This window comes from Prionailurus bengalensis, chromosome B3 (assembly GCF_016509475.1).
Source record: "Prionailurus bengalensis isolate Pbe53 chromosome B3, Fcat_Pben_1.1_paternal_pri, whole genome shotgun sequence".
Classification (NCBI taxonomy): Eukaryota; Metazoa; Chordata; class Mammalia; order Carnivora; family Felidae; genus Prionailurus; species Prionailurus bengalensis.
In genome coordinates this window covers 63,416,346-63,431,364 of record NC_057355.1, presented here as the reverse complement: position 1 = coordinate 63,431,364, position 15,019 = coordinate 63,416,346, and the positions used below count along the sequence as shown (strand labels likewise).

General features: G+C 45.1%; 1 protein-coding gene across 1 annotated transcript in view; it reads right to left on the bottom strand.

Moving 5' to 3' along the window:
• The window catches only part of GPR176 (G protein-coupled receptor 176), a 127,370-nt gene extending 117,192 nt beyond the window's left edge, over positions 1-10,178 (bottom strand). The window contains exon 1 of the mRNA XM_043555683.1: positions 9,086-10,178. Coding sequence (XP_043411618.1) covers positions 9,086-9,257 — 172 coding nt within the window. The 5' untranslated portion in view covers positions 9,258-10,178. The remainder of the gene's footprint in view (positions 1-9,085) is intronic.
• Between the last annotated feature and the right edge of the window lie 4,841 nt (positions 10,179-15,019).

Genomic DNA, 15,019 nt, shown 5'->3' with positions numbered 1-15,019 from the left:
ATTATGCAAAAATGTGCACATTATGTCCCACCACGAGAAAGTAAATACTTGCTCCCTGAGCCCCGTTCCCTCCCCCAAAATAAAAACATTAAAAGACTCAGGGTCCACTGTCTAGTTCTGGTCCACAAAACAAATGAAATCTTGAGACTTTCCTATAAGTCACTGACTCCTAATAAAAACAACTTGATTGATTCACAACCTTATTGACTCCTGCGATGCTGATGTGACACACTCTTAGAGGTTGTAACACTCGTGTAAGGTAACTACTTTTTTCCCCACAGCAAACACAGTAATTACAAACATGGTAGTCTTATGGCTGCTTTTAAATACCTGTTGTACATTTCAATTGGCAATAGTCCCTCTAAAACGCCCTTTACAAGTCAGCTTTGCAGGTAAAATGTTTCTCTTTACTGAATGCTTTTGTAGCTGTGTCTTCTTTTGACAATAGGCTCTGTTGTTTGCAACTAAAATCCCTGATGAATACTGGAAGGGAGGCTCATTGATAGACGTGCACACGTTATAGAGGGAGGGCAGTGTTATGTGGGGAAGAAAATGTGTTGAGAAAACAAAAACAGAAAATGTCGCTATACTATTTCATAAGGTTATCGTGACTGAATGGAACAATGTGGTTTATGCTATACACTGCAAAACCCAATGTAAATGTAAGGCAAAAGGAATATTCTTGACTGGTAGTTACCACACTGGCTGGTAAGTCACGGGTACCTGCACTGCACAGGAGACACCCATCTCCTACTAGCAAAACCTTCCTAGTCTTTCCTCATTAAAGACCCTCTTTCCTAAACTGCCCACATGTAGTCTTCCTCGATGAGACCATTAATTGTTTTGCTTTTTTTTTATTTTTTTTTAATGTTTATTTATTTTTGACAGAGACAAAAACAGACTGCGAGTGGGTTAGGGGCAGAGAGAGAGGGAGACACAGAAGCAGAAGAGGCTCCAGGCTGTGAGCTGTCAGCACAGAGCCCGACGCGGGGCTCAAACTCACGAGCTGTGAGATCATGACCTGAGCCGAAATCGGACGCTCAACCGACTGAGCCACCCAGGCGCCAATGAGACCATTATTTGTAAATCAACACTGCATACAGAGTCATGTGTCCATGCAATAGGCATTGACTAAGCATCACTGGCAAAAAACTTCACGATCACAGGTCAGCGACAGGAGCACCAAAAGGACAGACGGAAGGGAGTTTAAACTGGATACCCAATTCAGTGTAGCCATCAGCTCTTGAAGACATGGGAGAGAATGGCATGAGGAGAGGCATCAGAGGAGATTCAAATGTATGTGAACATTTTTTTTTTTAATTTTATTTAATCTGAGAGAGAACGCAGGCACCGGGCAGGGAGGTAGAAAGAGACGAGAGAATTCCAAGCAGGCTCTGTGCTGACAGTGCGAGCCCACGCGGGACTTAAACTCACTAACAGAGAGATGACTAAGCCGAAACCAAAAGTCAGATGCTTAACCGACTGAGCACCAAGGCGCCCCAGAAATAATATTTTTTAATCAAAGTCCAAAACTTTTAATAAACCATTGTTAGAAATGTATTTAAAGTGCTAAGTTGCCTTGATATTTGTGGATTAATCTGGAAGTTTTTCAGAGTGGCTCAGATTTGATGAAGCAAGATTTCACTGCAGGCCAGAAAAAAACTATTTTCTGGGGCACCTGGGTGGTGCAGTATGTTGAGCCTGAGTGGGTCCAACTCTTGATCTGGGCTCAGGTCATGATCTCACAGTTCAGGAGTTCAAGTGCCACATCCGGCTGTGGGCTGATGGTACAGAGCCTGCTTGGGATTCTGTCTCTCCTTCGTTCTGCCCCTCTCCTGCTTGTGCTCTCTCTTATTCTCTCTAAATACATACATACATACACATACATACAAGCTTAAAAAGAAAACTGTTTCCCAGGATTCCTCTGAATCAAGTGTGGACACCAATCAAAATATCGCTTGAGTCCAAGATGCCTGGCTGCTTGGTCAGTAGAGCATGTGACTCTTGATCTCAGGGTTGTGGGTTCAGCCCCACACAGGGTAGGCAGATTACTTAAAAATAAAATCTTCAAAAAATATACATATTGCTTAAGTCCATTTGAAGGCATTTTCCCTGAAAATTGCTTGCAAATGCAAAAGTAGCATATCAGAAACAGGTACTCAGATCCATATGGGTCTCAGTACTCTTCTTCCCAAACATCCATTTCACCTTCGACTGCTTTTCTCCCTCCGGATACCCTCAAAAGACAGGGACCTCCTGGGGTGCCTGGGTGGCTCCTTCGGTTAAGCGTCCAACTCGTGGTTTCAGCTCAGGTCATGATCTCACAGTCTCGTGTGTCCCAGCCCCACAGGGCTATGCCCTGACACCGTGGAGGCTGCTTGGGATTCTCTCTCTCCCTCTCTCTCTGCCTCTCCCCTACTTGCATTCTCTCTCTCAAAATAAATAAATAAACTTTAAAAAAACAAAGCCGGGGGGGGGGGGGGGGTGCGCGGGAACCTGGGTGGATCAGTCAGTTAAGTATCTGACTTTGGCTCAGGTCATGATCTCATGGTTCGTGAGTACAAGCCCCACGTTGGGCTTGCTGTTGTTAGCTCAGAGCCTGGAGCCTGCTTCAGATTCTGTGTCTCTTTCTCTGTCTGCCCCTCCCCTGCTTGCGCTCTGTCTCTCTCCTCAAAAAATATAAACATTTTAGGGGCGCCTGGGTGGCGCAGTCGGTTGAGCGTCCGACTTCAGCCAGGTCACGATCTCGCGGTCCGTGAGTTCGAGCCCCGCGTCAGGCTCTGGGCTGATGGCTCGGAGCCTGGAGCCTGTTTCCGATTCTGTGTCTCCCTCTCTCTCTGCCCCTCCCCGGTTCATGCTCTGTCTCTCTCTGTCCCAAAAATAAATAAATGTTGAAAAAAAATTTTTTAAATATAAACATTTTAAAAAATAAACAAAAGACAGGGGGCTCCTTTCTCCATACCCAATTCAAATCTGTGTATCATCAATAGTCCAATAGTCCATTAGTCCATTTTGGACCAATAGTCCATTTTGTCTTCCCTAAATAATTGTTTTAAAATATGCTACTATTGGGGCACCTGGGTGGCGCAGTCGGTTAAGCGTCCAACTTCAGCCAGGTCACGATCTCACGGTCCGTGAGTTCGAGCCCCGCGTCAGGCTGTGGGCTGATGGCTCAGAGCCTGGAGCCTGATTCCGATTCTGTGTCTCCCTCTCTCTCTGCCCCTCCCCCGTTCATGCTCTGTCTCTCTCTGTCCCAAAAATAAATAAACGTTGAAAAAAAAAATTTGTTTTTAAAATAAAATAAAATATGCTACTATTAACCCTAACTTATTTCAACACAAATGTTTGCTTAAAAAAAAAAAAAAACAGACTATTAGTTTGAACCATATGAAACTGCAGTAAAATATGGTCAAAGGTCAAAATGATATTGGAAACATATAACAGATAACACATTCTTAATGTTTTTCAGACTAAACTTTCTTGAGTTCCCCTTCCCTTATTCCACTTACCAACTTATTTTCCTTAATCTTCTAAGGCATTCCTCCTCTGACCAGATGTCACCACCCCACTTTACCATGACCTAACTTTTGGTTACGTATCTCCTAGAATCCTGTCTAGCAATCACTCCACCTTCCGCTTTTGTTGGATTCTGCTTATTCTACAACTCCAGATTCTGGCAACATGGCAGAACGTGGAAGACTGCTATGAAGACCTAGAAATGCTGGATAAAACAGAAGACAAGCACGGAGACTTCTTGGGATTCTCTCTCTCTCCTTCTGACCCTCTCCCTGGCTCACTCTTTCTCTCTCTCTAAAATAAAATAATTAAGAAAAAAAAATTTAGACAAATTGGACTTCATCAACATATAAAACCTTTTATTTAAAGGACACCAAAAGTGAAATGAAAAGACAATCCGCAGGAGAAAACTTTGGCAAACCATGTATCAACAAGAATCTAGTGTCCAGAATATATAAAGAACGATTACAACTCAAGACAAAAAGACAAAAAACCCAACTTAGAAACGGGCAAAAGAGGGGTACCTGGCTGGCTCTGTCAAAAGAGGGTGTGACTCTTGAGCTCAGGATTGTAAGTTCAAGCCCCAGTTGGGTGTGGAGATTACTTACATAAATAAAACTTTTAAAAAATGAACAAAAGATCCTAATAGACAAATCTCCAAAGAAGATATGCAAGTGGCCAAAAAGAGCATGAAAAGATGTGCAACATCACTAGTTATTACAAAATGCAAATCAAAACCACAGTGAGATACCATTTAATGCCCACTAGCATGGCTATAATCAACAAGACAATAACAAATGTTGGCAAAGATGTGGACAAATTAGAACCTTCATATGCTGCCAGTGGGAATGTAAAATGATGCAGTCACTTTGGAAAGCAGTCTGGCAATTCCTAAAAGAATAAACTTAGAGTTACCATATGACTCAGAAAGTTCACCCTTGCTATATACCCAGGAGAATTAAAAACATTAAGTCCACACAAAAACTACACAAACGTTCAGAGTAGCATTATTCATAATGGTCAAGAAGTGAAAACAACCCAAATGTCCATCAATGGATGAATGGATAAAGAAAAGGTGATATATCCATAAAATGGAACATTATTCAGCAACAGAAAAGGAATAAAGTATATACTACAACACCAATGAACCTTGAAAACATTATGCCAAGTGAAAGAAGAAGCCAATTACAAAGAACATACAATAGTATGACTCCATACATATGAAATGTCCAGAACAAATTCACTGACACAGAACATAGATTAGTGGTTGCCTAGGTCTCAGGGTATTGAGGGAAAATGGAAACTACTAATGGGTACATGATTTCTTTGGGGGGGTGATAAAAAAAAAAGTTCTAGAATTAACAGTGATGATGGCTGCTTAACTTTGTGAATAAATTTAAAATCACTGAATTATATACTATAATTGCGTGAATTGTGTAGTATAGAAATTTTACGTCAATAAATCTACTATTCTAAGTTTTCATAGAATTCAATTTCCAAGAATTAAAAAGTGGAAGGATATACATTGAAGACCTAGTAAGGAGAAGCATAGCGTTACCAAAAGTGTTTCATGCAGATGGAGGTCAGATGGATTTTCTGCACCTAATATCCTACATTAGAAAAGAATAGGTGGGAATGCATACATCACATGGAAATCAAAGACAACGTGAGAGAATTTGAGTCAATACATTTTGAGTTCACCTACTATCACTGGCTGATAACAACTGACTTCACCAATTCAAACTTCTTAGGTCAATCCGAGACATCTTGCTCTTGATTTCGTCTACTAGGTTTCCAGGCATACCAAATACCAAAACAGCAGGTAGAATAAGGCTGCTGATATCACATTATTATTGGCTATACCTATAGTTAAGTAAAAAATCATCCTGTATAATCATGACTCCTAAGCACACACTAGTATTAGCACTGTTTCTAACAAACTTTTAACGAAGGAACTGCAAGAATTAGCCAGCTGTTATCCGGTTCATTTCGACCAGTATCAAAAACAAAAGTATATTTCTGTCAAACAAGTTCCATAAACATTGTTGGTACCCCATATGGTTTTGTTGAAAGACTTGTCAAGTACAAAGACTTGGTTTTGTTGAAAGACTGTTCATGAACAATCATGAGCAAAAATGGTGTCTATCCAGGTCATCTGTCAAACCAGTAAGACAGTTCCCTACATTTCCTTTAAAATCAATACTTCAATAAGCACCTCAAGGTATCAGGCCATCGACAAGATGGACCTCCACTTAGGGTAATCAATTTCATACTATAGACCATTGGTAAGGAAGGAGATAGCTTGTTGGCTATTTTCCACAATGCTCATTCTCTTTAAGTAAGAGCAAATTCATTTATAAAAATCTCCTGCCTCCAATCATGACAAGCAGATGCCTCCAATTTGTACAGGGGGCGGCTAGAGGTAATAGGCTACTTAACAGCCACTGACCTTTGTCAGGTGAAAGCACCAGAGAGTAGCTGAGCTTTCCATGCACTTGGACTGTGAATCCCAAGAGTGGGAAAAAGGGAAAGAAAGATCAACTATGAAGAGTTAGATCCAAAACACTTATTGGAAATGGTGATTTCATATCCTTCTGAGTCTTTGATTTCATCCTGTTCAATACTAAAAGTGTTGTGTGCCTATATTTACTAAAGGGGAATCTAAATTATTTCACTCTTTCAAGAACTACAGCGTATCTGAAGATACCCCAAGATGTTGCATAAAGAAGGCCGAGAAACACTAGTTTACACAAGCCCTCAAAAGGCATTATTTGAAAGAATATCATATACAATTCTTGAGTTCATTTTCAAAAGGCAATTAATGTTCCCTAGGGCTGGAATATTACAGTTATCCCAAATTGGGTTTTTTTTCCTCATACAGGGCAAAAAAAGTTTCCAAAAAAGAGTGCAAGACATCAGCAGTACAAAGGAATTATTTTCCCCTAACAGCGGGCCTCTAAAAATTCTAATGAAAAAAAAATCTATTGAGGCAATCTAGGAAGTAAGTCTGAATTTGATTAAAGGGAAAAAAATAAAAGTAAAACTCATTTGTCTGTTTGAGGACAAGAGAAACAAACAGATTAAATAAGCATTTCATGCTATTCCAGATGCTGTTGCATCCTCCACTTACTTTTCAGTCTTACAGATTCTTCCATGATAAATTCTTTTCTTTTATTCCTAATCTATGATTTTGCTCTATTTGTTTTGAAAGGGAGTACTTTATGAAACTATGCTTCCCGAGTTTATTTGTCCTGCAACTAAATGTACATGGCTTTGCAACTTAAACTCTGGCATTACTTAGGAGGATTCAACTACATAGATATGTTTATACAGGTCAAATCCTCAGACAACAATGAATTAAGAACAGTAGTAAATAAGAAGTACACAGGCAATGTTATGATTCAGCTAAACTTTTAAGGGAACCTGAAATGCTTTCACTTTTGAACAAGTTCTCTAACTTGTGACTTGAATAAATTTAACCATATTTATAGTTTTTCTGAAAATAAAAAGGAACAAACGGAATTTTCTCTCTCCTTGGAAGGCCAAGTAACATGGAAGGGAAAAAATATGTCCTCCTTGGCCAAGCGAGGCATAACTAAAGATCAAGGGGGAAATCCGTCTCCTCTTGGGAAAAACCCACAAATATTGTTCTTGCATGTCAATTAAAGTGCTGTAGGGGCAGGGCGCACCTGGGGGGCTCAGCAGGTTAAGCAACCAATTCTTGATTTCTGCCCAGGTCATGATCTCCGGGGTTGTCTGGCTGTATGCTGGGCACAAAGCTGGCTTAAGAGTCTCTTTCCCTCTCCCTCTGACCCTCCCTCTCTCTCTCAAAAAAACAAAACCAAAACGAAAAAAACAAAAACAAAACAAAAGATGCTGTGGGAGAAAAGAGTTGATATAACGGCAGATTTACCCAGGATTTCTGAATCCAATGTAATTTACAAAAATAGAAGGTAACTGGAAGCAGAACTAACATTTATTAAGTGTGCACTCTTGTGCCCTTCACATACATGCTGTTTTCTATTTCAATAGTACTCAATATTTTGGAGTCAAACTATGGGAAAATTTCTCCCAACACCATCTTTCTTCATGGTTAAAGTTACCAATGGGGAAAACAAAGCAAAATAAAAATACAGAAATAGATATAAATGTTTTAGATATATAGATATGTTTAGATAGATATAGATATATCCCTGCAGAAATAAAAATGCAGCCACTTCTGCCTCCCCAATAATCTACACTTTAAGCAAATGTGACAACACTAAAATTTAATTCCCAATAATCTACAATTCATTGTGCATGGTACCTATTAGGTGTTCAGTATTTGTTTGTTAATACTGAAAATAACTGGTAGACACAACACTTTTCTTTGTTAATGTGCATGTATCATTTTCATAAAAATACATCTCTCTCTCTCTCTCACACACACACACACACACACACACACACACACATAGCCACACTGATGTCTAATCCTGAAAATGCCCTTATGAGAAAATGTGGAAGATAAATATTATGATAGAGTAGGACAGGATGATGACAATTAGAGAAATAATGAAGGGAAATTCCAAGCACTTAAAATCCTTCCAGTCTTTTTGATGGCACGTATCTTGGTTGCCATGGAAACTCACAGGTGTCTGCAAAAAAGTAATCTATTCCTACTTTGAAACTTTAAGGCTGCTCTTGGCCCTAATATCACACATAATCACATCTTTTTACATCTTTTAAATGCCACATCAGAAAATTTACATTTGAAGGGAAGCCACATATGTACAAGTAATATGCAACATGTTCAACTAACCTCAACAGAAATGAATATTGTCATCATTTATCATTTAAAGAGTAACGACCAGAAGTACAGGTAATTCTCATGCTAGTGGACAAACGTGTTTTACTAACCACTCATTTCAGTTAGTTGAACAAGTATACCTAAATCTGTCAGTGGTGTTTTGAGGTTTTTATCCTGTCTTTATTTTGCACTTCAAACAAAACACAGGTAGAGAAATAGACTGGGATTTGTTGTTTGGGGTTTCTAAAAATATCAGAAGGCAACAGAGATGAACTCCACAGGATTATTTATCAGTAAGCAGGTCGGTGATCTGAAGCCAGCCATAAAACACGCACAAAATAAGACTTTCACAATAATTTTGTATATAGGAATAGACGGTAGTGCAAAACACATCAGTCGTCAGTAACAAAACAGAATCTTTGTTGCTCACTATTTGTAAACAAGAGCTCGGGCCACCGCGCCCACCTGGTATGATAGGCACAGGGTTGTGTTCTGCAAGAGTCGCCCTGGGAGGCGGACCTCCGCCTGCACCAAGAACGGTCCTCGGGCCGGCCGGGATAAAGCCCTACCAGAACTCTTCTGCTTCCAGCTTGGGGGCTGGAGTCGACGGTCCCTGCCTAACTTCCCTGCAGTTACCCGGGCATTCTTAAACCCCACTATGTCCACTTTGCCAGGCACTCCGAAACCCACGGCGGCTCCGGCGACCCCCGATCCCGTGCCCTCTCCGAGCCTGTGCGCTCAGGGAAGCCCACCCGGGAGGCGCCCCCGCGGGTGGCTTACCGAGCAGCGAGCCTATGAAGATGACGACCTGCACGGTGGTGGTGAACTGGCGGTACAGCTGCACCTCGCCCAACTCCCCGAGCGCGCTGCGGTTGGAGCCCCCAGCCTCGGCGCCGGACGCGTTGCGCGGCTCGCTGGCGTTTCTGGAGATCCAGCTGCCGTTGTGCCCCATAGCGAGGCTGGGGTTCCGGCTCTGATCGTCGCCCGCCCGTCCGCCCACCACGGAGCCCCGCCCGGGTCTCTCTCGCCCCGGGTGCGGAGCAACGCGCGGGCGCCTGGTGGAGTCCTGGAGAACCCGGGGCAGCCGCGGGTCCCCTCACGTCTCCACATCGCCAGCCCCGCCGCCTGGGAGGCGGGGAGGGGGGAGATCGAGGCCGCGCCCCAAGCCGGTTCCCTCCTGGGTCCCAGTCAGCAGCCACATGGAGGCGGCGTGGTCTGAGACCGCTGAGCTGCGTCCGTCCCTCCTCCCGGGTAGTCAGCGCCGCCAAGCTCACTCAGCAGAGATGGAAACACGGGAGGCATTTGAGAGTCAAGGAGGGCGCTCCCCGCTCCCGCCGCCCCCTTCAACTTCTCCTTCCACGCCCCGAGGGCCGGGCCATCCCTCTCGAGTCCCAGCCGGCTGACCCGCTCGGCCTCTCTCAGAAGGAAGAGACCATTTGGCTGAAGCCGTTTTTTTCAATCCTGCTGGCTTCGAGGGGCTGGATGGCGATGGGAACGCTGCGAAATACCCAAGCCAAATGACCGGAGCTCCGAGGGGACCCCCGAGTCCCCGACGGCACCCACGGTCTGGGCGGAATGCCCTGAATTTACGCGCAACAGCCTCGCCCTCCGCGGCCGGCCGTCCCCCAGGTCGCCCGCGAAGTCTCCTCTGGCCCAGCCCCTCGTCTGGGGATCCGACCTCCCGCCTCGGTGCCAGAGGCAGGGACCCCCTCTTACAGCCCCTTTGCCTCTGCACGACCCAGAGCCCCCCTTCGTGGCCCTGCTCCCGCCTTTGCTACCGGGAGAGACGCTCGCGGATGCTCGGGAACAAGGGAGAACGCGCCTAGAAAGTCAAGGAACCGTCTGCGCGACAGCCCGACTGCCAGAGCACGCCGGGGGCAGAGGAGGGCGCGCGGCCCGCGGGGGTGGGGCGGTCACGTGACGCGAGACTCCGCCCCCCCCCAACGGCGGAGGGGGCCGCGGGGATGGCGCCATTTTGGCCATTCTGAGAGTGCCACGGCTGGAGCGTGGGCAGCGCGGAGGATCGTCCTTTGGCTGCGGTGGACGCGTTCAGGGCGCTAACCGGGCTTCGCTTTATTTACTCCTGTGGTTACGGCTCCCTGTAGCGTCAGCAGGGGGGCTGCGTGAGAGGCCCATGATTACACACTACGCTGCCACCTGGACAAGAAGCCCAGCCTCCCGCCCCTCAGTGAGTCTGGGCTGCAGCTGAAGGTGAAAGATGGAATTTAGGAGCCGGTGCACGGTTTCCTGGGCCTCTTTACTGCGTCTCATCTCTAAAAGGTTTGCAGTACAGCTCAAGTCTGGTGGGTTCCGGGGGATGAACTCGGGCAGGGAGCAACTTCCTGCGAGCTAATGCAAAAAGTTGGGAAGCTGTAATAACCACGTGGAGAAGAAACGGTACAGAGAAACTGAGTAGTAAAAGGAACGTGTACCGCATCCAGAGAAAGGATCTGGAGAAAAGGAGAAATGAGACAGGAAAAGGCAGATAACGATTTGCTTGTTTTGAGCTTTGAGCTTATGGAAAGTGGTTTCTTTTTTAATTAATGAAGGACTTGGTAGAGGGCTTTAACATATTGACCGATAGCATTAGGTCCCAGAATACTAACTCTTCAAAATTGAATAAAATTACAGAATTTGGGGTGGGGGGGGGTCCCTGGCTGGCTCCATAGAACATGCAACTCTTGATCTGCGGGTTGTGTGTTTCAGCGCTATGTTGGGCGTAGAGAGATTACTTTAAAAATTTTACTGAGGGGTGCCTGGGTGGCTCAGTGGGTTAAGCGCCGACTTCGGCTCAGGTCGTGATCTCCCGGTCCGTGAGTTCGAGCCCCACGTCGGGCTCTGTGCTGACAGCTCAGAGCCTGGAGCCTGCTTCTGTTTCTGTGTCTCCCTCTCTCTCTCTGCCCCTCCCCCATTCGCGCTCTGTCTCTCTCTGCCTTTCAAAAATAAATAAATGTTAAAAAAAAATTTTTTTTAAATAAAAATTTTACTGAATTCATGGGGCACCTGGGTGGCTCAGTCGTTAAGCGTCTGACTTTGGCTCAGGTCGTGATCTCACAGTTTGTGAGTTCGAGCCCCATGTTGGGCTCTGTGCTGACAGCTCAGAGTCTGGAGCCTGCTTGGGATTCCGTGACTCCCTACCTCTGCTCCTCCCCTGCTCACACTCTGTCTCTCAAAAATAAAGATAAAAAAAAAATTACTCAATTTCTTGTCTCAAGGCTGATGCTGCTACAGTATGACTACTCGACTTTTACTCTACGAGCAGTGAAGTCTTAAAAAGCAAATGCGTTGTATCTTTGGGTTCCCACAATACCTACACATAATAATCCTCTATGTAAGCAGTTATTTTAAACATTACAGAGGCTATAAAAAAAGAAGAGGCAAACTTACTGACTAGTTGAATTTTTAAAGGCATTTCCAGTAGTTAAGATTAGTTCTCAGAGACCAAAGTTTTAAGATGAAACCCCTTGCCCTGGAATCATTACGGAAGTAACAAAATGTAGTAGTTTTTTGGCAACATCCAGCACATTCTGTCAAGAAGGGTTGCAGAAGAATGTGTGTAAATGAGTTTAGTAGCAATTATAAAAATACCTCTTTACCTGCCACTCTGATAGAAGTTTTGGGATGACGGAGGGCTTCGTGTGGTCCAGAGCCAACAACCAAGAAAGAATTCTTGAAGATGGTGATTGTATTAAAGCACAGGGGCAGGGCCTGTAGGCAGAAAGAGCTTCATTACTAGGGGGGAGGGGGCAGCAGTGACCTTTGTATGGAGTCTGGGGAAATAAAGTCCAGAGGGAGTTTCCAAAGAGTCTTTCACATGCTGAAGACTTACTGGAGTCCTAGCTATTGTCAAGCTAAGGTTTTTCCCTCTAGCAAAGCGTTAACATTAAGACCGTAGGGAGGGGCACCTGGGCTTCACCTCAGGTCTTGATCTCAGGGGTTGGTGGGTTCGAGCCCCCTAGTCAGGCTCTGTGCTGACAGCTTAGAGCCTGGAGCCTGCTTCGGAGTCTGTGTCTCCCTCTCTGCCCCTCCTCTGCTCATGCTCTGTCTCTCTCTCTCTTAAAAATAAATAAACATTTTTTTAAAAAGTTAGGAGTTTCTGGATTTTATGACATTGACATTGATGGGATTGCCTTTTTCTGGTAAACTGGTGGCGACTCTTATCAGTTTAACTCTTTGTGTTTTTTTGTCCTTTCTGGTTTTTGAGTAGCTGTGAGTGTCCAAGGAATATCACACATATACCACCTGGTGGGGGGAAGGAGGGGTGCTGTTAGCCTGCACTTTGCCCTCAGCTTACCCCCATCTCCCTCATCAACTCCCTATTCAAAACTGCTAGGAAAAGTTGGGATAAAGAGGTAGGAAAGAGTCAGTTTTGTAGATGCAAAAAGTAGTAAAGTAAGAAACTTCTCATTTTTTTATTCTGAAAAGATACCAGTAAATCCTCTACAGGCCCTAAATTGGTATTGTAACCAAACTTACCTGAGTTAGGTTCTTGGTGAGTCACATATAGAAACTAAACCAGGTGAGTTGTCACACAAAAGAAACTTTATTTGCAGCGAATAAATAGATCAAGGGGGAATAACTTCCAAAGCCTGACTTAGGAGCAAGGAAGAATGGGTTCCTTTTATCTAGGGTTAGGATGAATATTTAGATAGGGGAGTCTTGTTATTGTATAGAGGCAAGTGTAAGGTCTCACGTTTGCCTTAAGAAAACATGTCTATACCATTGTATGGTATATAAATAAGGTTCGTGCTCCTCCTTGGGTGGAGATTTTAGTATTATAACGAGGTAAAGATAACTGTTGATCACCCCATGGGTCACTCCATGGTCCATTTGCACAGGTATAAGTCAGGGGTTAAGCTCAAACTGGCCAGGTGGTCTAGGCCACCTCTTGTCAAGGCTGTCATTATTGCTTGATGGGTAGTTTCTGTGTGTCCCGTTCCCCCCACCCCCCCCACCCCCCCCACCCCCCCCTCCCCGCACAGGACGCTATGCCTGTAGGGTGTTTTGCCTGAGTTGAGAGATAACTTGGGAAGAAGAGCTTAAGAAAACCGTAGACAAAGACTGGTGGGTACAAGCAGGTGAGCAACAAAGGTCAGGTCTTGGGATCTAGCTGATGACAGTGTTAGGGTAAAGGGTTAGTTGAATTGTTGGGAAAATCAATAAAGTTTTACACCAGGACTAAAACAAGCTCTGGTCTCTAGCTTAGAGACCCCTCTTCCAGGTTCTTCTTGCCCTGTTTGCAGTGTGCGTGAACCCCCCCCCCCCACACACACACACAGACAAATATGGAGGCTGACAACTATAAATGACCCTTCCCACTTGCATTCGTCACTCAGATCTTTGGAGAAAAAGTCTTCTCTGAGCCTACCAGTGTTAAATAAGTCTCTGATCCACCAAGATCTCCGAGTGCCGCTTGGTTTCTCCACCAGCATTCCAGCCTGGTTCCGTAACATATTTGGTTCTCTGACCAGGAAACCCAACCACTCTGGCCCATTGTTGCCACCGGTTTGGGAGAAGGGTGAGGCGGTGACGGAACCAGGGATTGCAAGGGAGAAGGCACGCCCTGCCTGAACTTCGGCAGTCTCCTGCTCGTTGCCTCCGGCCGGCCCCCCACTCCACCATTCCCGCTGGACTCAAGAAGACTTGGCAGGTGAGGACGTGGACCTGATGTCGGAACCAGTAAGGCTGGGGCCCAATCTAGTCATGTTGCATCCACACAACTCCTGAAACAGAATCCTATGGGCACCAGTGACAGTCACAGCAGAGTTTATTGCAACGAGAGGTAAGGCCGACTGATCGGGACTAACGCTCTTGACCAGAGTGCGGCCTCGAACAGCCGAACAGCCAGGGTACAGAGTTTTTATAGCCAACCACATCATCTTATCATCACCTGGGAACAGAACAAAGAAATAGTTTCCAGATGGGGGTGGAAACAGTTCACACCTTCTGCCCTTAAGCTGCAACCGGTTGACCTCCTTGACCCTGCCTCTGGCGCCACTTTTTCAAAGTTCTCAATGCGCCCTTGTCCCAATCCAATCAATCACCAATCCATTTGATTTTCGTTGAGCTTTTGTTCCCTTGATTGATAGAGAGGACAAGGCTGTTATCTCTTAACCTACAGTGTCAAAACAAAGCTGTTATTTCGTTAGACCCACTCACAAGAGTGGAAGGGGGACTTGATCACTACCAGGAGACCTCAGAGGTCTCACAGGTAGGAATTCTGTGGGAGGGAATGTAGTAACCTCCAGTGTGTATGTGAGTCTGAATGTGTGACGGTCTAGCTTGCCTGCCGAGTTCGATTCTGTGGCTCCACGGGCGGGCACCTTTAAGGTCCCCAAAAGCCCACGGAGTCTGAGTGGGCCTGTCTGCGATTCCGTGGGGAATGGCACACTATGGTGGCATCAGAATAGTTTTCTATCGTAAGTCACAGCTGAAACCGCTAGAGCTAAGCGTCACCTAAGTTCCTTCGGGACATGGCCAGACAGACGGGCATCTGACTCGTCTCTACATTAGAGGGGTCACTCCTATCCCTCTGTCTGTCTTTGTGACTGCCTTACGGGAACATTATGGGGTCAGGACAGAGCAAAGAAGGGGTGGGGAGACTATGGAATTAAGATAACCCCTGGCACGTTAAGGGCCCTATGTGAGTTAGAATGGCCCACTTTTGGGGCGCCTGGGTGGCTTGGTCAGTTAAGCGGCTGACTTCGGCTCAGG